This window comes from Python bivittatus, unplaced genomic scaffold (assembly GCF_059951505.1).
Source record: "Python bivittatus isolate LINGU-HERP-01145 unplaced genomic scaffold, Pbiv_v1 ctg000350_np1212, whole genome shotgun sequence".
Taxonomy (NCBI): domain Eukaryota; kingdom Metazoa; phylum Chordata; class Lepidosauria; order Squamata; family Pythonidae; genus Python; species Python bivittatus.
Genome location: NW_028277074.1, coordinates 22,100,876 through 22,127,158, shown reverse-complemented (window position 1 = coordinate 22,127,158; position 26,283 = coordinate 22,100,876). Strand labels below are relative to the sequence as shown.

Below are 26,283 nucleotides of genomic sequence, written 5' to 3'. Positions count from 1 at the left end.
TGCAGTTTTAAGCTCCGCCTCCACGACAGAAGTTGCCTGAATTTGCCCAGCGAGCGCTGCGCTCTCCTTTTCTGCAGGTGAATAATAGCGGGTTGGGCCCTCCTGGCAGTATTAAGTGATAAAGGGGAGGGCCTTTTGCACAGCCGTGACACAAACGCTCCCGAAGCCCGAGCGGTACAACCTGGCGCTGTCTGGTTCCGCGACCTGTGCGGTTCTCGCTCGCACCTCCAGAAAGGGCGCTACTAGGTGCGGGTGGCGGCCAGGGGCGCGTTCGTTCCCCCTGGGAGGAGGGCGTGCGCGTCTACCGGCGCCCGGCTGAAAGTGAGCGACGGGGAGTCTGGGACGCGCCGCGGAGGCGTTGAAGCCCTCCGCGTCGCGTGCCCATTCTCTTAGGTAAGCCCTGGGCTCGGTCTGGGGAAGGGGGCCCGCTTGGCTCGAGGAGGCGGGAGGGGGGCGGCGGCGGGCTGGGTGCTGCGCGCTGTTCTATTGCTTCCCAGGTGGCCGCCTTCCCTTTTCTAGCCTTTTCTTTTTCTAACGGAAAACTGGGAATCCCAAGAAGTGCCGTCGTTGGTCTCGCTTTCTCTTGTCCTTTGTGGCACGCACAGACTGCAAACTACTCGTTCATAAAGAAAATTGACGGTTTTGTCTACCCATTCGCTTCTAGCCATAATGGCAATGGCCTTCCCGAGGCCATTGCCATTATGGCTAGAAGCGAATGGGTAGACAAAACCGTCAATTTTCTTTATGAACGAGAGAAATGAGATAGGTGGGATGAAGACAAACGCAGGTCATTTTCTGATTTACGTAATTATTCAAGGAGGAGACTGCTAATTTCGGTTTTTACCCTTGTGCTTGAAACGATCCGCACCCCTCCCTCTCTCTGCGTCTGATAAAGCATTCCAGGGCTATAGCCCCAGCACCTGTGGTTTCTCCTGAATTATTCGGAACCAGTCTTGCATATAATACACAGTTTGTATGGCGAGAGCTGAAAAAGTGTTGTGATGTTTCCCAGCATATCATGGGTAGAGTGAACTGTAGGGATTGTTATTCATCTGTTCGGATGTGAACTTCCTCTGTAATTTCCATTATTCAGTGTCTTCATCTGAACGTGATGATGATCTCTCTCTTCTTTTGGGGCATTTATGGCAGCATACTGGTGACCCCTTAACCCCTGCAGTACCACAGGGATTTTGTTCCCACAGCACACCAGGCTAAAATGTGGTTAAATCATTTCCAGATCTGCATATTTCATGCAAGCGTAGCTAGTGACTTTCTAAAGATGGACCAGGGTTCTTTAGGAGCAGAGTTGTTTGAGCCTGGGTTCCCTTGGTGAGCTGAACTATGCTGGCACTAGGGTGTTTGCTCTGTGACCAAAGTTTTATGTTTCTTCAAAAGGTGGTGCAAGTTTCATTCTGCAAACTATTTTGTACTTAAATTGATTTTATTTCCTGGACATTAGTGGGATGCAGGTTAATACCCTGGATTTAAACTATTGACTACCAGTGATCTTTGAATCACAAAGGAAGTTAGGTTTTCAATACAAATATTGTTTGAATTTATATGCATATTATGATTTTCTTTCAATGTCAGAATTCCGTGCAACTAAAGTAATTTAAAACAGAGTTTGAAGATTGGACTATTCATATTATTGATTGTAATCTTCTATTCTAATATGTGATAGCAGACCTGGAGAGTGATATATGATGTCTTACTGGTTCTTTTTCTGCTTTATTGTTTCTTCTTTTGTAGTGCATGTGGCACTTCCTTAGCAGTATACTAATTGAGAAGCCCCATTTGATAAAGAGAAGACCTGCCATTTAGGCTTGCCTAAACTGGGTGAAAGAGCTAGGGAATTAGGTTTGGAAAGTAAAGAGATCACCTTGCCCCTTCTAATCAAGTTGGGATTTCCGTCTGTTTCATGAATTACTGTTTGTATAAGTAGAAAATAAATCATAACCATAAAGGTCAGTTACTTTATTTGCTTTAGTGTAAAGTGACATTGGTATGTGAAGTACTTCCAACACCTGCTGTGTAAATACTAGTTTAATGGGAACAACCATCAGCTGTATGCTAGTTGAAAGATCTTATTTTTGAGATAGTCAACCACTTTCATCCTATCTCCCTTTGAAGATAATTGTTAACTCTGAACTGGCTTCAGGCATTTTCTGCTGTGAAAAACGACTCTGATCTAGTGGAGTTTATCTATACGTAAATGGGGGAAAGAAACTATTTTCATTTTCCTATCCTGTCCCCAATGTACTATTCCTAAAACTCATTCTGAAGGATCAAAATCAGAAGGAGTCTGGTAGTACTGTTGCCAACAAACAAAATTTTATTAAAAAGGCTTAAATTTTCATGAACTATAGCATACTTTATCAGCAGTTGTAGTTGTAAGAGTTGTTTACAGAAGCTTAGGCCTTTTAAAAATGTGTAAGTCAGAAGATGGGCTACTAGACTCCTTCTGATTTTTTGACAATGGCTAACATGGCTCTTTTCTTATAATGTCTTAAAGATCAGGTGATCTTCTAGAAAAATGGTGAGGTTTTCCTGGAGAGAGGGAAAGTGAACATGAGTGCAGACCCTCGTGAAGGTAGTTGAAATACTAACCAAGGAGGAAGAAGTTCTGCATAAATTTGCCATGTCATCTGGGTGTGCTATATGAGTCTCTTTGTGTAGTTCAGGAGTATGTATGAGTACAAAGTTGCTGTGTGTAGTTCAAGGAAAACTTAACTGTGGTATTTTATATTGTTTTTTAAAAGCTAAAAAATATGAAGACAAAAAAGCTACGTGCTGGTTACCCATAGAACAATTTTTTTCCAAGAAGGATTTTTCTGCTTTTCCTCCTGGATAACATAACCCTTCATGTAAAAATTATGTGCAGAATAAATATGTCTCCCAAAATTAATAAATAATACAGAAAAATTGAAAAGCAAATTTCAGTTTGGATGTATTTCCATGTAAGTGTACATAAAATTAAATCTCAAGTGTCAATCCTAACTGACACCTGAGACTCAATCTTTTGTACACTTTACATGGGAGTAGCTTACTGCTAAGTAAACATGGTTAAATTATGTAGTACATACTCATTAGGAATGTGCAAGGGGGTAGAAGAGGCGAATCCATGTGCTCCAAGAATGGTGGCTTTTGGTGTACCAGGAGAATATCTTCTGAAATTGTCCTCAAAATGTTCAAATGGTGCTCCCCCCCACCTGGATACTCAAATTGGCCCATTCCAGGAAAAATTGGAACATGAAAGCACCTTGTTTTCCATGTCCCTAGTACCTGCTTGCTATAAGAGAAAGCTGTAAAAACTGGAATGTGTTGGGTTCTGATGTTAGGCTGAGTGAGATGAGTATCTTGAGCAGCCATTTCTAGGGAGCAACACGAGAGCTGTGCATATATAATGTATCCTGCACATGTCCCAGCAGTTAAACTACTGCGTTCAGCTGTAGCAGGAAATACAATTCCACTGCCAGCGCTGCAGCCAGATTCAACTGCTCGTCCAGTTAACCAAGATATGTGGAACAGATGGGGACATCTTGTTCTTTGTTTAGGCAGGGAAATGTATTGGGCCCGGCCTGGTTCTCAAATATTCCTAGTCAGAAGTTTCTAACTGCCAGGAAAGGGAAGCAGAGGAAACTATAGCTTGCATAGCACTGTGTTATTTTCCTCAATCCAACTGCTAGAATAGAGTAAAGGGGGAATATTCATAGGCCATATGTTCACATTGGCAGGTGAATGACTCAGGACCAAGTCAGACTCCAAATTACTGCTTTTTTTTTAAAGAGTGTAACTCATCCCTATTGTTTAGGATGTTTCCATATTTGATATCCTTTGGACATTCCTTTGTTAGAAATACATCAGTATCTACTGACTTTTTTCTAGAGATGCTGGGCAGTGGTCTAATTATAAATTGTTTACAGATATCTAATACATATAGATAGTACTAATACATATAGATAGAACCTTTCTTTTGTCTAGATGTGCTTAAAAGTATAATGTAATACTAGACAGCTTTTCTTCTTTCTTTTGCAACTAGGAACTGCAGCTTAAAAAATTAAATTAAAATAATTTAAAACTTTTGAATCAAGGGCCTCAAGTGGTCAATGCAGTAATGTGTCATCTGAGAAGCAAGGTGGGAATTTTGGGCTTAGTGGAGTTTTATAGGTAATTTAAGTATATTGTGTAACCCTAAGGTAAAATACATGAACATTCCTGTACATGAAAACATCTAATTAAGAGGATGCATTAGGAAACTGAGACTCTTGACTTCCTGTATCTCTAGACTTGAAGAGACCCTTCCAAATGGATAGCCTTTAAGGTATGCACACAGCAAATGCATTTTTATTTAAGTGCATTTGTATGCTACAAAACAGCTTGGCATAAAGGAAGTTTTGAACCCTGACAATTAACATTGCCCAAAGCATCTGAAACTATTTACATTTTTCTCATCTGATCCTGATGAGAAGATTCAAACTTCCACCTCAGGGTTACAAAGCTAAATTGTATATTAATTCCAGATCACTGTCTTGATTTGTTATTTGTGTATCCCTTTTAATTATTAAGACAGCCAGTTTCCTTTGTATGTCCAGTGTAGCATCTTTTTCCATATCATTCTTGTAGCCTGTCATTTTTAAATCCACTGTCAGATCAGTCTCAATGGTAAAACTTGTTCCCTTCCATAACATATTTTAAACACAGTCTATCTGTAGAGGCAGACACTCTTAAAATTAACTTCTAGGTCCATTGTTCAAAAATATCCTTCAATATGTCCAGCATTAAAATATTTTGCTTCATTCTGTATTAGTAAGTCAAATTTAAGCGTTTTTCCTTTAATTGTAATCTTTAGTTCCTTCTGGTTCCCTCTAGTGTCCAACCTTCAAAGTCTTATCCTGTTTTTTTTTTTTTTAAGAGAATTCAAAACAAAAGCATTTTCCAACTGGAAGGATTCTTATAATTAATTCCAAAATCTTATTTCAAATCCATCTGGACCCTTAGTCTGTTGGTAACTTTCCAAAATTAAAGTTCTAATCATCCTTTTGTTTTTTATGCCCCCCCCCAATTTTTTTTACGTCTTTAACACTTCTTCGTTAACGATTGAAGGAAACTCAGCCTGTGTTTTCAAACTTGTTGATCCAAAGGTTCCTAATAGCTGAAAAGCAGTTAACAAGCAATTTCCGAAAGTGATTAGAAAAGGAAGTATGCAAACCCAGTGTCCTTGAAGGTGCCAACTGTGCTTTGAATAAAATAGTTATTCCCTCATCTCCCAGAGCTCTAAACCCACAGAGACCACTGTCTTGCAGTCTTCTCGTGAAGAGCAACTGTATGGAGCACTTCTGGGTGAACTCAAGTCCTCTCCTTGTCTGGAGAGGAATTATGAAGAGTTGGTCTACTCGCCAGCTCTTCATTCCACCACAGTCATCTTCAGTTCACCATTTCTTCCCTGGAAGTCCCCACTCATTTGATACAATCAAGAGAACTGACAATGTTATGTTTGTAGGTTATTAAGGCAAAACTGGCTCAAAAAACTCATCTAGCAAGAATATACTTTTTTTTTTTTTTTTTACTGCTATTAAGTCCTTTTAAAGCTTAGTGAAAAGGTTGGATAATTTGTTAGTCATAAAGTAAAGGATCATTCATATGTCCTATTTGCTGTCATGCAAAGTCAACCTATTAAAACATTTTAAAATATTTAAAAGCATTTATTGAGTATATGAATGTGCAACTTCACAACTTGCCCACTGCATAGGGATCTTCTGTCCATCTTTCAAAAGTGGTGTTCTTAAGGTTCTCTCAGCATGAGTTATACCATCTGAAATGTGGCCTACTGATGTAAGAAAAGAGGGGGGGATGCCTCCTCCCCCATTCCTGGCCACTGATTTTCAAGGCCATTTGCCTTTTGGCAGCATAAAAGTCAGGGCCTTCCCACCATGCCCAAAAGTCATCTCTCCCGTTTCTCCCGCCAATCCATGTGAGAAGTGGCATCTAAAAAACCCATTCCCACCATGGAATAAGGTGGGGAAAATGGATTTTCTGCAATCAGGATTTCATTCCCACAGAGTGATGTGTTTAAGCTATCAGAGAACCTGCAATAACAGAGCTGTCCTCCCTACCTTCTCTGTCATCAGTGGCAGAGGAGGACAAGAGAGAGAAATAGGAGAATCAAATCTTTTTAATTCCAGTTCTCAGGACCCCAAAAGACCCACTTCTCCCCATGGACTGCTGAAAATCTGCTTTTTCCACTTCCATTGCTACAGGAGAAGAGGAGTGCAGTAGAAGCATGTCTTCAGCCAGCACCTGCCCACTTTTATGGTTCAGGCAGCATCTGCCGATGGGGGGGAGGGGCTTTTTATACATGTGTCTGTTGATTATCCAGAAAACAGCTGGACACGTTGCAAGAATTTCCCAAAGGCTTTGGTGCTGGAGCACTGAAGTGGGGGGTAGTACAGCTGCCTGTCCCCCACAGCTTTGGCACAGCAGCTCTGAGGTCACTGGGGAGATTGCTGGACATGTCTGTGTGTCTGCAGCCAGCAGCCCTGTGGAAGAGCTGCCTCTGGAGCATAAGTGTGGAACTGCTGTGGCTATTTGGCTGGCAGTCCCACAGGAGACTTCTCCATGGCATCACCACAGTGCTGCCGCATTGTCTACGCAGCTTTACCATGGGGCACCTGGCTGCAACATACCTGCACTGGATGACAGCATCTTATTCTGCCATGTGGCACAGCTTTTAGTCTTAAACATGATTTTTTTGTTTTAGTGGTAAAAGATAAAACATACAGTAGTTCCATCTCTGGAAACAAAGTGAAACACAGTGAAAGGTGCTTTAGGCTAGTGAAACTATTGCTTTACCCTTATACTGTTTATCCTGAGTCTTTTCCTTCCTGCAGGTATTTGGGTTTGAGCCTAAGTTCTGAAGAGGCCTCATACCTCTTGGTGCAAAGCATATATTTGGGTATTGAACTATGGAAACCTGTTTTAAAATGTGAAAATGATTTCTGTACTGTTATTTAGCAGGAATGTGTGCTTTCCCCATGCTACGGGAAGCTGTATAGTCCAAGGTAAATTGTTCCCCTCACCCAAAATGAAATATGTAGACAATAGTAAAGTAATGTAGAGACAGCTTTGAGAAAGGAATGGGTGAGCCATTCATCAGGAAAAAAGACAATTCAGTCATGAGAAAATGGGCAGAGAGAAACTTGGACAGGTTTTCAAGATACTGTTGTTATACCCTACAACAGTAAATGAGGATGCCTGTAATCCTATCTGTTTCTTGACTTGAACTGCTGCAAGGGCTGACAACGATTTAACCAGTTTTATTAATCTGAGGCAGTGCTGATATGTCAGAAATTCTTCAAAGGTAGCTTTGAGTGTTGTAGTCTAAGGCTTAGGACAGCACTACTAGAATTAGTGTTATAAAAGATTTCTTTTCATATGATATGGCATGATCCACCCAAATAGAATCTATTACAGCATGAATAGCCATGTAACACATGGTTTCTTCTCTGTTAGCGCCTGGTTCAAAATACTTATTTGTCAAATGGAGGGAAATACATTAATACATTTAATCAAATGGAGGGAAAAATGCAGAGCATGGCTTTTTTTACCAGCAATAGCTGTAGGAGGCATCTGTGTTTTCTGTGCATCAAAGTAACGTGTTGCATCTCCGTGTCTGTGTCTGCTCTGTGTATCTGCTTGTGCGTATGTGGGAAGTACAGGATGGACTACATACTCCCAGCTCTGAGCCATGTGACTGTGAGGGAGAAGGAGGGCACTTCAAATGAAGGAACTGGTAGCATTCCAAGTGACTGCCCACTTGCTGTCCCATAGAGATGGGTAAAGGGGATTTGAGGGGATTTTTTCCTCCACAGCCCATAATGAGATACAGCTCCTTTTCAAACTTGATCTTTCTTTTGCTGGCTTTTTGTACCATATCAAATTTGTCCCTGTTCTGTTGGATGTTTGGAGAGTTACCCTGCTGATAGACAGGTGGCAGGATTCTGAGTCCCTTTCCATAATGTCTTTCCAATGCTCCTTTGAGTTGGAAAGAATTTTTGAAAAAGGAGGGAGAACTGCCTAAGGAAAAAAGGTATGCTGAGGAAAGTTCACTAGGAAAAAACAGTATACTATGTACATAAATTACAGACCAGATCAGTAAATCTCTACCTGGAATTATCCTGGTTACTAACATTAGCCCTTGGAAACTGTATGGTCAGTGAACTTCATCACATAACTTTAAAATAATTACCTGATGTGTATCTGAGTAACACTAGAGATGTTGAATTAGTACTCTATTTTGATTTTTCCTTCAGACATATGCTGCTTGTGTCAATCATTTCACTGGGTTGGTTTTGATTGCTACTTCCTTGTATGTTCTTAAAATTCCAGTTGTATAGTTAAAGCTGTAAATTACTGACCTGAATACATGTGCCTGACTCAAAAGAAAAGTATCTAGAAAGATCTGGTTTTCAGCATGCAGATTATTTGTGAATTACCAGGACATGGTCTGTGGAGACATGACAAAGACCCTTGGAAACTCCTACTATATCACTCTGAGTTTTCTGATTGAAGAAACTTGAGAAAAAGTGCACAAAATAATGTGGAAAATGCATTTATAAGAAAGGAAAGACTGATAGATTTACAAACATGTTTATTTTCTAAGCATTTTTATTAGAATTTTTTTAAAAAATGTCATTTGTCTTGCCTGTAGTTACAGGGTGTCATGAAAGAGTAATACAATGTATAGAAATATTATATGCAGGCATTCCAGTTCACTCATTTCGGCCCACAGGCTCCTAGCGTTCATGTACCAACACCAGTAAACAGCATCTTCCACTGTATTTTCTGGATTCTTTTGGTTTCTGCCATATTTGCTTGTTTCATTTGCCTTTGTTGAATAGTCATTACAACTGACTACATTATTCTCTCCTGTTTCTCCCCTAAGCAATTATTGTTTCTGAACCTGATGCCCCTCAGCTCCCCCCACCCCACTCCCAGACCTGGCTGGGAAGAAAAATGACCCCAAAATATCCAGGGCTTGAACCTTCAAACTTAGAAATTCCACCTACACCTCCATCTTGAAATGACTAAGTTGTAATATTGGGAAAATAGCTGCCTCCTGATTGGTGCTTGAAGAAGGGGTATGACTAGCAATCATATAAAGCAGCATCAGAAATAACTGTGGTTTGGGATAGTTTTGGGCTGCTGCTTATTTGAAAATTGAAATATAGTGCCCCTTCAGGGTATCTGCTTTGAAGAAATTGCTGGCCTTGGGGAATCTGTTGACAAACATAAGTAATAAAAATTATCACCCAATTTGCCTAAGTAAATGACAGCCATAAAAGCATCAACACACATTTGGAAGCACAAGAAAATACACTCAAATGTCATTAACTGCTAATAGAATTCAGGCATTTTGGAATTTTAGTTGTGTAAATGAAGCAACATCAAGTTATATTTATCTATTATAATGAAATGTTTAGAAGTTTCAAGATATATGTACAATAGTTAAGGAGGGCTTCCAAGGTTAATAAGGAATACTCATGCAGAAACTTCTTTGGCTGCGTTTTGGGGTCATACTATTACCAGTTGTGTCTGTCATGTTGTTACACTTTTATGTTTATGGCTTCTTGTTAATACATACATGGCTGATTGATTGATTTAGACTTTATTTAATAAACAGGAAAAAACGAGACAAACAAGAAACAACTGCACAAAAACTTGAAAAAATATAACAATGGATAACTTACATTTTATAATCAGATTTTGTAACAGAAAGTTTGCTAAATGTTGCTCAGGTAAGGTGTTGGTGCTTCAGCTGCTTAATGAAGTTGTAGAAGTACACTTGTGGGTAAGGGCTGATAGGGTAGAAAAAGGGGCCTCCTTCAATTTTAGTGCATACCCTACAAGAGGAAAAAGAGTGTTCACCCACCATCACTGATCATTCCAATTATTCACAATTTAAAATAGTAATTTCTATGTTTAGATTAAACACAAATGCTAATAACAAAATATCTTAGTCTTGTGTCTGCTTTTCTGATCAGTTTTGCCAAGGCTTAATCTCCAGAATTAATTACTCAGTTGCAAGCATGTACAGTATTTAATTACACCATTGTTCTCTGACATATTCTGAGAACTTTTTTCCCATGGGGATCTCCCTCAGGGAGGCTGATGTGTTTTCTTTTCCTTAATGCTAGTTAATGCTTTATTTTTTCCATTCTTTAAATCGCTCTTTGCTTTTTTTTATAACTGCTGTATTTCTATTTTATTGCCATTTAAATTTTTAATGTCTAAATTTTATTAGGAGCCAACCTAATATCTTTGTTATGGGTGGTATACATACACCATAAGCAAAATAATAAATGTTCCCTGTTTTGCTTGATCATAGATAAGAGTCTGCTATGGGAATGAAATGTAATCCAGAATTGTAGGCACTTGAGCTTTTAGAGAAATAATAATTTTCCAGTGACCATGTATTTGTTTACTTTTGTGTGTATGCTGGAATGTGATACATAGCCTCACTAAAATAAGGGCTCAATAATTTGAAATTTTATTTTGTAATAAAAACAAAAGTAGAAAACCTTTTTCTATTTTCATAGGTTTATAACAAACTTGCCATAATTCAGTTGCTGAAAATCAAGATGGCATCTAACTTGGTAAGTGAGTTGTCTCAAACGTATGCTATTACAGTATAGGGTGGTTGGTAAAAATATTCCTGTGTGTGGGAAAAGTTTTTCCAAGTGCTAGCTAGTTGCTGGTGGAGGAGTGCTGTGTTAGTCTGTGGTAGCTGACAACCAGAAGGAATCTGGTAGCGCCTTTTCATTTTATTAAAAAGCAAACACTTTTGCAATCCAGAGCTTGTGGACTTCTGGTTTTTATCTTTAGATAGTTATACTTCACTGTACTATTGTTGGGTTATAGAAGCTTTCACCTTCAACTGCTGCCTATATTATTTTCCATTTTTGTATTTTTGTTGTGGTTGTTTAGAGGCCAGCTCCATATTATGAAAACTATGCCTACCAGGCAGAAAATGTTGCTCCTCCAAGATTTCCCAGAGACTATAATGTGTATCTACATAACACGCCTACATATTATCCTTCATCAGGGCCTCATTATGTTCCGAGAGTTTCTACTCAACAGTCAATTCCAGTGCCAGTAGTGCAGGCCAAATCTGCAAAATGCACACCAAGTAAGCTTTGCTTCCCATTTATTTTTTTAAAAATGTTTTGATGCAAATTAGACCTATTTAGCTATGTTTTAAGAATTCTTTGGTTAATTTATATGTTTCCAACATGTTTTACCTGATTATGATTCTACTGTTGCAACTGTACAAAGTAAGTAATTTATGAGTTTGGGACCCTCACTTCTGACCTTCAAATTGCCCTGGCTAGGTAGCAGATTTTTGGTGTCATAAAAAGACATTTAATAAATAATGCATATTTAAGTAATTTATTTTACTGCTAAAAAGGAAAATAAATACTTATGGGGTAGATTTTCCATTTTAAGTTCCAAAAAGACCTTGTGTGTGAGTTCTGTGCACTGTGGCTGTAGAGAATGTGCTTGCTATTTTGGCTGGGCTTATAGTAAAGTAATCTAAGCAAAGTATTTTGGCTTATTCAGTTTCTTTGGTGCAAAATAAAACAATGGTACTTTCCATGAAACAAAGATTAGCATGTATGCTTCATGTTATAGTTTATTTTTCCAATATAGCTAGGAGAACAGACATTTTTTAAGTGGTATAATGCGGAGGTTTCGATGGGAGCTGGCCAAAGATCTAAACCAACAGTTTGTTCATAGCATTTTTATCTGTTCTTCATTTGAAGTCTCCCAGAGTGACTCACAAAAAGATCAGTAAATGGACATCAGTGTTGGAAAGAAGGCTGAGGTTTGTCAGGTTCATTAGAGATCAGCTGCCATGGTTAGCGTGGCAAGTAATAATACGGAAGCACAATTTGGGGAATCATTCTCAAGTTATATCAAAACGTGTTCATATTCAGTTAATAATAGGAATTAACTCCATTATTAGTTAAAGATATTTAATAAACTGATGGCATCATTTGAAACAAACTTCCTTTAAAATTACATGGACACTTATTTTTTTTTTCTCTTTAATTGCAGGAACCAAAAAGGCATTGTGTCTCCTTCTATCAATTGCAATACTAATAATAGGAGCTGGAATTTCTGTTTTTCTCATCTGGTATTTTGGTAAGAATGCATAAAAGTGTTAATTATGCAATATTTTGATGTGGCCGTTCCACTCACTAATTATGTCCTTCTGCTTAAATTGTAGGGTGGTGGCTTTTAGTTTTTTATGCCATTACACTGTCCTTCCTTGCTTTATTGATTTTGAAGTTAGAAACAATTTAATTCTGATGGCACTATAATAGCACTTTTGGTGAAATTATTTAACATAAAAGTTAATTAGTCCTTCCATTTCTGATAATAACGATCAATGTGTGGTTTAGAACCATTAACATTTACATAAAATTTCAGATGACTGGAAAACTTCCATAACCTTCTTGTTTTATTGCTTTAAGATCTCATCTAAAATCCAAAGGAATTGACAATACTAGACATCATGATGAATGTGCTTAAATTACTGTTTGTACGATAATCCATAAAACAGAATATACATTTAAAATAGTGCCTTTGGTAGCTTATTTTTGTGATCTCATTATATTCCTATATTTCTTCATAGTGATAGATAGTTGTTTTGGCTCCAAGATACAATGTGGTGCAACAAGAGTGTGTGTAACACCATCTCAGTGGTGTGATGGAAAAAAAGATTGTCCTAATGGTGAAGATGAAAACCGTTGTGGTAAGACTGAATAATGACACTTTCTGACCTTGAAAATTTGCCTATAAATTTGCCCCCTTCACCCTCACACACTTTAATCACCCTCATCACACTTTAATTATATCTAGTGAGTTAATGCTGCAATCAGCCTAATCTCATGGATAGCAGCTATTGGTGTCTTTCAAGAAACTTTACAGTAGTATAGCTTATCTCAACCTGATTCCTCACCCTATCCAGAATCTGCAGGATTAGCTGTGGAAAACCTACAAATATAGGAAAATATAGTTTGGCCATATTGTCAGCCAATAATAAGCTGATACCTATTTCCAGTTATAGCACCTTTGCACAGTAATTGTATGAATACATTAGAGGCTATAAAGATGTTTATGTATGTTTCAGAGAAGTGCAAAAACTCTGCAGTAGAATGGTAATTTCCAGAAGGAAAATTGTGATGGCATATAGCAATAAAACTGAAGGGTTATGGCACCTTAGATCAATATAGTTACTGTGGCGTAATTTTTTGTGGATTAGTTCCATCTGACAAAGACAAAGCAAGTTCTCTGTTGATGTTAAGTAATCACTTGTCAATCACAGAAAATTCAACCAAGAGTCACCCAAAAACAACCAGTAGTTGTTTTCTGACTAAATGGCAAAAATTTAAAACATTTGTTCATGTTTTTGTTGATTGGTAGAGTAAATGATAATCAGTAATTGTTGCACAGTATGAATGAAAAACCTGTGATCCCTGAAAGCCAATTTTGGTAAATGTTGCGTTTAGACAATGGGAATTTGATTATTGGGGATTTTTAGATATTTAGATATATCTAATTTGTCATTACTTGAACAAATAGTTTGGTGGGCTGATATGAATAATAAGTCTATATATGGGAGACTATTTGTCTTCTGCCTAGCAGAGTAGCTGTTACAGTCCTTACACTGTATGTTGTAGATCACTCCTGTTTTTTCTTCTTGGGCTACTGGATCTTTTGGTTTACTTAAGATGTTTTGAAGGGCTTTAGTTGGTTTGTGTGCTGCAGTGATGCCATGTGGTTGTAATAGTCTGTTGGTTGTTTCTGAGACATTTTTGATGTATGGCAGTGTTATTCTTTTCATAGTTTGTGTTGGTTGTGCTGTAGTGGATTGAGTGGTCAGACACTTTTTGATAGTGTTGTGTGGGTATCCATTTTGTTGGAAATGTATAGGTGGTTTGTCTCCTTTTTCTGGTGTTCTGGTTTGCTGCAGTGCGTTTGTGCTTGTCTGAATGAATAACTCTTTGGATATGTGGAAACTAAATTATTTTATATATCAGCTTCCTATGTTCTAAAACTTTCAAAAACATCAACATCATTATCATTAATGCATTTTTATTATTGTAGTTAGACTTTATGGACCAGAATTTCTCTTGGAAGTCTATTTATCTGAAAACAAAGATTGGTACTCTATATGCTATGATGATTGGAATGATAAATATGGAGAGACCGCATGTGAAGACTTGGGATATAACTCGTAAGTAATATACTGAATTTTCTTTATTCTTTTGCAGTAATATACAGAGAATAAATTGCTTAGCTGAATGCAATTAAAAGATTATCAGATGTATCTGTTCCCTGCCCCCAGCTTAAATTATTGTGTTGGTTTAGACTCTTGTTCATTGTCTTATTGCTTTAACCCCAAAGAGTCAGGGTCCTATTAGCTTCATCCTGTCCTTTAAGCCATGGAAAGTGGCAGAGATCCGAGAAGGATCTGGAATAAGAGTTGTGGTACCAGTTGCTAAGGAGCAGAGAAGAAATTGTATCAGGGTAGGGCACTGGTAGCTGACATTGGGCCTCATACACTGACTTCTGTATGGTGAAATTTTGAAGTAGATTATTTTTGGGTAGAACTCCCTAACCATATTTGATACTATGAGTACTTTAGTCTAAGTTGGAGGAGCTTACGAATTTATTTCCAGATATCGCAGAGGAAAAAGTAGTTTTGTTCAGCCACTGAGCAAAGTTTCTACACTCAAGTAGTGACAATGCTGGCTGAAAGAATCAAAATTTAATTTTGATAAAGTACATAAAATCTTTCAGAAAGTTTACAGTGTTGGATTCAAATGCTGCAAATAGAGATTTCTGTCACTTTTGCTTATATTGAGGAAGTGTGATTCCAGAAGCATAATACCGAATTATCCCAAACACAGCCAAAACTTTTGTGTAATAGTTAAAGCGTGGGAAAAATGAACTATTAACAGCATAGTTAATCTAATTTCTGACTAAAGTTGAATCTCTTTTTGTTGAAATAGAAGGGATTTGGGTGGGATTTGACATATTTAACTGATTGTTATATTTTTGGCAGGAACACCTATTTCAACAGCAAAGCAATCCCCATTTCCAGTGGATCTGCAAACATTTTGAGGGTCAATACTAGTGCTGGGGACATAGACCTGTATAAGAAATTGTATAACAGGTGTGGATTTCTATATTTTTTATACATATAGGTACATATACTGTATATATATATATAAATGTTTGTCTCTGCCCTTGATGAGTTCATTATGGGCAATCTGCCTCATAAAACACTTCACCTTGCAGGATTCTACTGTTCCACCTTGACAAGGAATTGGATGGAGCTCCTTTGCCTTATAAAGAGAGACTTCTGCCCATTTACTAGGCACGCACAAAAGCCAGTGAAGTGGGAAGCTCGCTCCACTTTGTTGATTAAAAGCAGGGTCTGCTTTGCAGAAGCATTTCAGAGGGGTGCTTTGCTTACCTGTGTCCGTGTGAAGTGCCCTTTGCACAGTGTGTGTATGTGCATATATCTGTTTTATGTGCATGGTAGTCTAAAGTATTGCTGCTAAGTGTTGTTGTTGTTGTTCAGTCGTTAAGTCATGTCCGACTCTTTGTGACCCCATGAACCCTATCGTGCCAAGCCTTCCTGTCCTTCACTGCCTCCCTGAGTTTGCTCAGTTTCATGCTCCCAAGGAGCAAGCGTCTTTTAATTTTAATTTTGCTGCTAAGTATTAACATATCGCAATGGCATTGTACTTCAGCATTGCTAGAGCTCAAATACAATTGCTGCTATGTGGAGACGGTTTTAAAACATAGTCCTTGCAAATGAAACACTCTTTTTTAACGTACAAAGATTCACTATACTAATCTGGAGATTTTCTTAGACCATTTGAAGATTAATTATTTATCCACTAGTTCTAGGGATAACTGTGTGTGCCTAAAAGTCCACTAGTAAAGAAGTACTGGCTATGATGAGGTAGCAGAAAAGAGATTTGCAAGGAAATAAGATGTCTAGAATTCCAAAATGGAAGTGGAGATAAATTCCTGTGAATGAAATCAATCCTGATGCCCCCTTTATGCTTACGCCCATGATATTGGAATCTACATATATATTTGAACTCATAGAATAGGACTTGAGTGTTTATAATGCAAATCCATAGGTGGGCTGATTGGATGTATTTCTGTGCAACTGATACCCTGCCAGGAAGGAATCTTCTGATTGGGTGGGAAGAATTATATATTTATCTATGCTCACGTTTATTTATTAACTACATTTATACACTGTTTGGCATTATTACAAATCTTGTTTTATTACTTACTGTGTGTGTAAGTGTAGAATAAGATTACATGAAATGGTTCCCATTCTATTGAGGGCAAACATAAAAAGCCTAAATGAATATATATTCATTATGTTCATATTTTTAAATTTGATTTGGTTTTTTTATGTTACAGCAACTGGTGTCCATCAGAGCATGCAGTATCTCTGCGATGCATAAGTAAGTACTATAATAATACTTAAATTTTTAAATTATATGTGTTTTACTTGGATAGATGTTGTTTTTGTTGTGACTAACTTGAAAAAAAATTAATTTGTAATTGTAAATTATACAGATTTGGGTTGAAATTTAGGCAAAATGCATTTATGCTAGTTCACTTGGGGATTCTGGGATTTCATTTTTATAGCCTCAGTATGAAGCCATAGTTCCCTTGAATAAAGAACTACTAGCTGTTTGTTCTTCTAGCCGCTTCTGAAATGAAGATACTTGCTTTTATAATGAACTGAGATAGAAAGCAGCCATGTGTAATCTGACTAAAGGCACTGTAATTGTATTTTTAAAATGGGACAATCAATGTCCACTGTATTCTTCCAAAGAAAGATAGAATATGAATATGAACATTTTTGTTGATACAAAACAGGCATAGGGAAAGCAGGAATTAGTATCTGGAACAACCTCTGAAGATCATTTTAATGTTTTTCTTAATTACGTTTTACAAGGGTGTGGCACATCAAATATACGTACAAGTCCCCAAAACAGAATTGTGGGTGGAAATGCTGCATTGCGTGGAGAATGGCCGTGGCAAGTCAGCCTTCATATCCAGAGGACTCATCTCTGTGGAGGGTCTATTATTACCCCTGAATGGATAGTAACAGCAGCTCATTGTGTAGAAGGGTAAGTTCTAAACAATTTCTTTCAGAACATTTTTTTTAAAAATTATTTCAACACTATTCTGCAAAAGAAAAGAAAAAGAAAAGAAAAAAATATATAACATGATTTTACACTTCTCTTGCAACTTCAATTAGCTGCTTTTATGGTTTTCAATTGAAATTGAAATTTCTTTATTATGGCCTTTGACCAGCATTACAAAGTAGAAAATAAAAGAAATTCCTACAATAGGACAACTTATACAGTTGAATAGCTCAGTAAATGTATTTGGCAGCTTGGAATGTGAGCGAAGAGTTAACAGTCCTTAAAAGATATTGAACATAACATTTATCTTTATGACCCTGAAATTTGGAAATAATTGGGAAGAGCAAAGTGCATCTCAGGATATCATATAAGGGACACTGTAAGAATACGTGGGCAAGAGTTTCTATCTCCCAGAGTCACAAAGGCAAAGTCTCTGACATTTATCCACTGATAGTGTGGAAGGGGAAGCATTAAAATGGGCTCCAGAAAAAAAAATCTACTCAGGATTAGATTGTGTTAGATTGTATAGATTGCAGTAGAGGGCTTGTGGCACTCTAATATTTGACAATAAAATCCAGGAACGGTTTAGTTTAATTGCTGGTAGAATGTAGTTTTCCCCTTGTTGTCTATAGCATTTGGTTATAGCTATAGCACTTCTCTGGGCAGTAGAAGTGACAGAAATAACATGAGCTTTAATTTCCTAGAAGCCTGAAAGACTATGCCCAAATATTTAAAATTTTTAACTTGCTCTAGTTCATCAGAGTCAATTATTCACTTGTGCTTTTGCCTTTTATTAGAGAAAACTAAAAGTTTGGATTTATCATAATGAAGACTAATTGTTCCTCTTTACAGTAGGATGCCAGGGAGAGAAGAACTGCATTCTCCATATAAATTAGAATTGGGAGGTGTCTGCCATCTAGGCTGGACGCATGGTGTTGACTCTTTGGAAAGTTTAATCAGAGAATATATGGGGCTAAAATATAGCCTTGTTTCACACCCTTTGATGTCTGGATGAAATTGTTTTTCAATTTTGAATGAAGGACATATACATTACTTGCCTAATTCTACTGAAATAGAATGGATGATGCTTGTTAGAAAATATCTGTAAAATCATATCATATCCCCTTTTATTTAAATACTCCCTTTTGTTTTATGCTACTGTCTCCCTTCTTCTCATCATGAGTTATCCATATTCTTCAAAAGCTTTAATTTTCAGGAAGTTCAACATGGTTCTCAGTTATCTATATTTCAGATTCTAACCTGGATATATTAAGTTCTTGATAGCTTGGCATTTGTTACTGATAAGGCAATAAGATGCTGACTGAATAACCACTAGTCTGTATTCTGTTTTTTAGGGCACATTCTGATCCATCCTACTGGACAGTTTATGCTGGGATTCTGAGACAGTCAGAAATGATTCCTTCAAAGGGATTTAGAGTAGCCAGAATAATTTCTCATCCCAACTATGATTCAGCTTCCAAAAATAATGATGTTGCTCTTATGAAGCTACAATATCCTCTAAGTTTTAATGGTATGTACTAATTTACTTGATCAAAAAATATAAACTGCACTATTAGAAGCTCAGTTATGCTATGGGAATCAACATAGCATAAACCCCCATTGTATCATATCAGTATCAATTTTTTAAAATAAAGTACGTTGTATGACAAGTCATAATAATTTAAAATATGATTTTTTTCCTGTTGTCCATAGTTAATGTTCATAACAGATTTTAGGCTGGATTAGACAGACCTAGTCTGATGAGCATTCATTCATTCATTTTATCCCTGCCCATCTCCCCCTAATGGGGGACTCTGGGTGGCTCACAACTCATTAAAACAATAAATAAATATACAATTACATAAAACCTAAAACCTGTACAAAACAATTACTAAGAAAGAAAGAGTCTGGGAAGCTGATGGTTCAGAGCAGCAAACGCCAGGCCTCTAAGGGGCTAGCCATCCCCACACCTGATGTCTTCCCTCCCCACCCAAGGCCAGATGGCAGAGCCAGGTCTTCAAATTCCTCTGGAAGGCCAGGAGTAAGGGGGCCAATCTCACCTCTGGGGACAAGATATTCCAAAGGGTGGGGGCTATAGCAGAGAAGGCCCGTCTTCTGGACCCCACTAGTCAGAGCTCTTTTACCAAGGTGGTCCAGAACATGCCCTCTCTGTGTGATCAGGTGGGATGGGTTGAAGTCATGGGGAAAAGGCAGTCCATTAGGTAACCTGGTCCCATGCCATGTAGGGCTTTAAAGGTGATAACCGATACCTTGAATTGGACCTGGAAGCAAACTGGTACTCAGTGCAGCTTGCGGAGCAACAGTGTTATATGGGTCCTTCTTGGGGCTCCAAAAGTAGCCCGCACAGCTACATTCTGGACCAGCTGTAGCTTCTGGATACTCTTCAAGGGTAGCCCCATGTAAAGTGCATTGCAGTAGTCTATCTGGGAGATAACAAGGGCATGAGTGACTGTTCGAAGGGCATCCTGATCCAGGAAAGGGCGTAACTGATGCACAACCCAAATGTTCATGTTATGATAGTATGTCCCATGAAATTCAGTTTGCATATGCTAGAAAATTGTTACAATTGTATATACAATCTTTATGTTGTTCATGGTAAGAATGAACATCTCTGTGCCCATCATTTATCAGAAATATATAAACACTTTATCAAATGTTATCATTTAGTATAAGAATACTTTCAATAGTATTATTATGAAATTAATTTAGTGCTTTATCTAGTGCTTTAAAAGCATCCAGCATAAAATCTTGACAAAACCTCAGATTTCACACTGACTTTAGATTACTTTCTGTAATAGTTGGTAACACTGAGAGTGCACCCTAATTATTTTTATAATTGGTGGGATTACAACTTTTGGATATGTTATTGTATTGTATTGTAACTGTTGTATAGACACAGATCCCTTATGGCAGGAGGGGGACAGGAAGATTTCTTCCATATTAATTTTAATTAATTGTATGTTCAGATATTTGTGAGTAGACATATCTACTGGTGTTTGTGAAAAGCTGAGCTTGGTTTTATGGTTCCTAAAGATATCGTCAAAGAGTGACCTGGAAACTTGTGAACTTGGCATTCAGTGATTTTAACCACCAAGTCCATCCATGAGTCACTTACTCAGTGCAAGAATCTCAATTAAACCATTCCCAACAGACAGCTCTTTAGCTTCTGCTTGAAATCTTAGATTTTTAAGTAATTAAAATTTTACAAACTAAATATGTAAGAGTGCATGCTAGGAGGCCATGTTATGGAGGACCTTAATGCAGTGAAATATGAAAGTTGTGAAGATTATAATAGTGTTAAGCTAATTCAGGACTCACCAATAAAATATTATTGCTGGGAGCCTCACCATTAGAGAAAAAGAGAGCAAGTTCCTTTTCAGCTCCTTTCCTTTCAGGTTGTTGTCTAACCAAGAAAAATCAAGGTATTAGTAAAGGAGGGCTCCTAAATTTAAAGCTTCTGACTTTTAAAGCCAGGTTAATTGCTGGTTAAACATTTGTTATCTAGGATTTAATTGATGAAAGTGCTGATCTGGCTTGTATTATGGAGATCTGTCTGAGAGAAGAGAAGGAGATTGATCTTTCCTGGCTCTATCCAGCAGGCAACTCTGTGATGCAGTTGGAGGAGTGAGAGATGATAGCAGTCTACAGGAGAGCCATCTCACTGGCCAGCAGCTTTGTCCAATAGTCTGCCAATTTTAGAATTTGTTGCTGATTTGGGATGGCTGATTTTGGAATTCTGCTAGTATACTGTCCACACCTCTGCACAGCTGTCTCCTCCTGAACCAGCCAGGGTGATTTCTGATATGACATTAGACTACCCTAGATTTCTTGTTTTGGGGGACTTTAGTGTATCTGAAAAGCCCAAGTCTGTCTCTGACAATCTTCAGGTTTAGAATACCAAAGTTTTCCTATCAAGTTCTGTTTTCTGTGATGGTTACTGATTAACAACATGTCCTTGCTTCAAAGAATTTATAGGACCTGTTTGTTTGCCCAATGCTGGAATGATGTTCGAGACTGACCAACAGTGTTGGATATCTGGATGGGGAGCCAAATACCAAGGAGGTAAAATGAGTTGCCATTAAAACCTCATTTTTTAATTATTACCAGTTCTTCAGTGTTACAGAAATGCTGTTTTATTTCTAATTAAAAAAACCAAAAACTATTTACTAGACCTCCATGTTCTAGAAACCTTTCAAACAGTTTAAGGCAGAGTGTTAGCTGAGGGCTGTAAGCATCATAAAATAGTGAGGAGTCTATCCTGGGATATGTTATGGGGAAGTAGATTTGCTGCCTTTACAAGAACATGAGCTGCTTGTCTCCTACAGATTTTATGCTTGGTTAAGGTAAGTGGATGTGTAGTAAGAATTAAATAAACATGTCTCTGAACATATCTTAGCTTGGGAATTAGCAATCATTTCCAAAGCCAAGCTCCTGAAACTTTTCACACAATCCAATCTGAAGTGTGTATGTATATTTTCACACACGGAGTGAGGGAGGAGGGGGAGGAAGAGTTAAGTTCTTAATGTGGAAAAGGTGGGAATTGGTGATCCACTGTGAATCACATAGAAATCTACTGAGAGATCTATAACTACTGACCCCCAACTTACATTTTCCTTATACAGTTTTGTGAATGAGCCCAAACATGTAAAATGACCGCTCCCCTGCATTTTTTAAAAATGAAGAATGAGCTAAAAAGGATAATAATAAAATATAGAGGAGAAATTAAACCCAGATAAGCCTTGCCCAGGAACTTTTCATCATTTTGGGTAATGCTGTGAGAAAATTTAGTATTTGCTTTTCCATGTGTAATTCTTGGGTCTTTCTCCAACTTTAGGTAACACTTCAAAAGAATTGAATGCAGCGCTTGTACCTCTGATAGACTCATCTATATGTAATGGAAGGTATTTTTATAATGGAATCATTTTGCCTACGATGATATGTGCTGGCTACTTACAAGGAAAAGTGGATTCTTGTCAGGTAAGTTATGAAATGTGAAGTATTTTAATATAATTTTGCAAAGACATGTAGTGGAATGCAAGATAGGACAGTCCAAAATAAGTGGAATCAGTAATAAAAATGGGGAGGCTACAATTCTTATTAGGGACAATTAGGGAAATTTAAAAACAACCCATGTAACAATTCCCTTATTGCTGTTCTCTGTCATCTCCGGGTGTCCTGCAGTTTCTGCTCCAGCCAAATGGACAATGATCAGATTGTTCTGAGAAAGCAGGGGTGCCTTTGGAGTTACAGCTTAATACAACTAAGGGAATGCTTGCTTCAAAAAAAATGTAATATAATGGATACTAATATAAAACAGACATCCTGCCTTCTCTATAGCTTCTTGTCTGTATCCTGCTTTTTTATTGCAAATTATGTGGAGCTAAGACCTTTTGCAACATGATATTTCACAGAAGTCTTTCAGCAAATTACACTCGAAGTCTTTTCTTGGAGGAGGTTGCAGGCCCAGCAACCTCAGATTAGAACCTTCCACCTGATACTCAGTTCTGCCTAACACATCGGTAATTTCTTTTGCATTCCATGAAACTTTTGCTTGAAGCTCAAGATACAGCCTTTCATTATACATAACTGTTCTCCTTTAAGAGAACATTGGTTAATCTATAACATTTTAGTTGGAAATAGCTGTCAGATTTTGTATACCTTCTCAGATGGGATATTTATTCAGTTCATTGAGGCAGAAATGCTACAATAAGTTTATGCCTTGTATTTTGTTTTAGGGTGATAGCGGTGGTCCATTGGTAACCATGAAAAATGTTTTGTGGTGGCTAGTGGGTGACACAAGTTGGGGAACAGGCTGTGCTACTCAATTTAAACCTGGAGTTTATGGTAACATTACTATGTTCACAGAATGGATTTACCGAAATATGCAGGTAACTTTCTAATATTTGGTAGAGCAACCCTAACTTGCTTTTCATGGTGATCAAATATGACATGATAACTGGAAAATGTGCATCTACATATCTTAAAGTTACGGAGGATGAGAAATACTGGTCTAGAGGAAGAGACTTTTAATTTCATGCAATTTGTAGAAAACTATTTGCCTTGTCCTATTAGCCCTCACTCCCAGTTTTTTCTCCCTTGCTTTATTGATCTTGCTCATTATGGAAAGAGACCAAGAGAATTATCTGCCAACTTTCCCTGACCAAAAATTAGAACTTGCTTTGGGTACTTGGGTCTGGCTTTATAACTCCCCATTTTGTTCTTGCATAATGACAAGTCATGCTACAGCTGTGTCCATAACTTATTCTTTAATTTACTGGGGGGAAATACAATAAGTACTTACATATTAAACACATAGAAAATGTTGGCATTTTCCTTCCATTCTAGAATTAAATTTGTCCACTTCTGTGACATGTGGATCTCCTGGCATCTGATTCTTTGACTTAATTTATCAAATAAAATTTGCAATGGACATTTAGACCATCAAAAAGTAGACACAATTCCTATGTAACATTTCTATGTGGAGAAGAAATTCAAAGTTGTATACAGTCATAGAGAGCCAGTTTGGTGTAGTGGTTAAGGCACCAGGCTGGAAAGTGGTAGACTGTGAGTTCTAGTCCTACCTTAGGCATGAAAGCTGGCTGGGTGACTTTGGGCCAGTCACTCTTTCTCATGCCTAGAAAGAAAGCAATGGCAAACCACTTCTGAAACCTTGCCAAGAAAACTTCAAGGACTAGTCCAGGCAGTTGTCAGAAGTCAACACACATAGCATACGCCCACAAACACACAAATATAGTCATGCTCTTTTCCACTGTCTGTGGTGATTTATGGTTTTCATGTCCTAGGAGTTTAAAATTCCATATGACAAAAATTATGTCTCTGTGTTCATGTATCCAAGAGCGCAATATGTTCATGTATCTGGGCATAAAAGACCCTTCATTTTGCCGGATGTTCACTGATATTATTTAAGTTCTGATTGTCCCTTTGAATATGTCACCAATCTTGAAACTGACTAATTATGGACAGGAATCTCTGAAATATGTTTGTTTTTCTTAACAGGCAAACAGATGATATTGTTTCCTTTGAATCATTTCAATCAAGAGTGGATCAGTCCTTTTGTTTCTTGTAAATCCTTGGTTGTGCTTTTAAAAATGAACTCTGGGTCCTCAACACTTCATATGCAGATAGTAATTGGAATGTTTGCAAACTGGTTCCATTTGCACTGACTACCATCACATCAAGCAGCTGAAGTTACACAAGAGCCTGTTTTCTTGAATCTGGTATTAACGTCAGGTGGCAAACCCATTTTTACCAGTTACTTGCTGATTTCCTTTATTTCTGAAGATTCCCTACCAGTTGGATTTTATTTTTAAGTTAAGAATCATGTTGGTAAATTACCAATTCTGTTTTTGCCTTTGAAATCAAATGCAACATCTCAATGTTTTATAATAATGTTTAATATTTAGGGTATTAATGTTGAGTATATCAGGGCTGCTGGATGGCCCAGTTTTTTAAAGTGAGAAAGAACCACGGGAACATTTTGATATATTTCTTCTGAATATTACTATGCATCTCTTGTATTCAGGTATTTATTACTTTTATTCTCCCATTGGTGTTAATGATTCTGAAACTATACAATTTGATAAACACTATGTCTCTTCCCAAATATGTGGATAGATTCAAGATCAGTTTGGTATAAAAAATAGAAATATCTTGGACTTCCAGGCTCATATCTTTGATGCAGAATGAACAAAATAACAAGTATTCTAAAATGTCAGTAATTTTGTTTCTGGTCTGGCAGCTGGACATGTGCTAGATAGGTCCTTAACTGTTGAACCTGAAAGTGATAAGCAAGGGATAGTTAACACTTCTGCCTCTTTTCTAAGCAAAGAATAGAAAGTTATTTTGTGAAGGTGCATTACATACTGATTTGAATCCGTCAGTTCCAGATCTCTGGAACAGGGAAAAAAGGAAAACTCAGCTGAGGAAAATAAAAATAATGATCTAATTATAACTACCTCGTTTTATAAAACAGTGACAAAATTGGAATGTGTTGAGAAACTGCATTGGTCTGTTTTTTTCTTTAAAAAATCCTATTTATGGTTTTAATAATGAAGACAGAAGCAAAGATTTAAAATTTTACAAATTGATTAGTATAATCACCAATCATTGGCATGTTAGGAGTATGCCAAGTTAGGAAAGGCTGCTATTGCAGCAGTAAAATCTTGGTTCTATGAGTCCTGTGATTTGGACATAATGAATTATGCTGCTATTGAAAAGCACTTTTTAAAATATATTTGTTGGTGGGAAAATTCCACTTCAGGTTTTGAAAGTGCAATACTTTATATAGTGAAGTGCCATTGAAATGATTACTGAAAACATTAAATGTATTGCAGTATAATGAATTAATATAAATCATTCATAATTGTTAATCGTCACTGCAATTTTAGTTAGTACATATCAGGGAATTTTTAAGTTTTGAGAATGAAATACACTGTTCCTTGTCTTGTATTCAAAGAACTTGAAAAATAAACTTTTTACAAATACAGTATTATCTTTATAGCTATTTTTGTTTTTTCTGCACAGTTTATCAGATGTAGGGCAGATCTTCACTGAAATGAGTGAGAACTGGGGCAGGGAAAGTGAATAAAGGTGAATAAACCAAAGATATGCATAAATATTTCAGCATAGATTGTACATTTTAAATGATGTTGGGAGGAGAGGGGTAAAAACATGCTTCATCCCAGATGATTTGTCAGCTGTGCTCCCACGTCAGCAGTGACTTGGTAACAGTGGTGACTTTACACTGTCTGCAGTGTAAAGATCCAAGGTTAGGAGTGGTCTTGTCTCCCATACTTCCAGTGGCAAGTCATGTTTGACCAGACTTGAGAATAGGAACACTGTATGGAAAGAGTGTGAAGAAATGAAGTGAAATTAGCTAATTCTATTCCATTTGTTATAAGCTTTTTGTGCTTTCTCTCTCTCATACTAATCTGTATAAACTGAACAAACTTCTCCCTTTGTGAAACTGGAGAACAATAGGACACATTCC

The 26,283-nt window shown here is 37.4% G+C and overlaps 1 protein-coding gene across 2 annotated transcripts; it reads left to right on the top strand.

The window, feature by feature from the left end:
* TMPRSS2 (transmembrane serine protease 2) lies at window positions 1-25,773 on the top strand. 2 transcript variants are annotated; one of them, XM_025175397.2, is made up of 14 exons: window positions 1-77; window positions 10,596-10,652; window positions 10,984-11,185; window positions 12,115-12,201; window positions 12,695-12,814; window positions 14,170-14,299; window positions 15,131-15,241; window positions 16,516-16,559; window positions 17,060-17,234; window positions 18,608-18,783; window positions 21,240-21,335; window positions 22,108-22,250; window positions 23,009-23,161; window positions 24,291-25,773. In XM_025175397.2, the coding sequence occupies exons 2-14, from the start codon at window positions 10,638-10,640 to the stop codon at window positions 24,300-24,302; spliced, it is 1,464 nt and encodes a 487-aa protein (XP_025031165.1). In that variant the 5' UTR covers window positions 1-77; window positions 10,596-10,637; the 3' UTR covers window positions 24,303-25,773. The 2 variants fall into 2 exon arrangements, with proteins under 2 accessions (XP_025031165.1, XP_007441832.1); XM_007441770.4 differs by lacking the exon at window positions 1-77 and adding an exon at window positions 105-393.
* Window positions 25,774-26,283: the final 510 nt, after the last annotated feature.

Coding starts and splice junctions, on each gene's coding strand:
- TMPRSS2 (XM_025175397.2), top strand. Junction 11,186..12,114: donor ATCTGCAAAATGCACACCAA/GTAAGCTTTGCT, acceptor CTTTAATTGCAG/GAACCAAAAAGGCATTGTGT. Junction 12,815..14,169: donor TGAAGATGAAAACCGTTGTG/GTAAGACTGAAT, acceptor TTATTATTGTAG/TTAGACTTTATGGACCAGAA.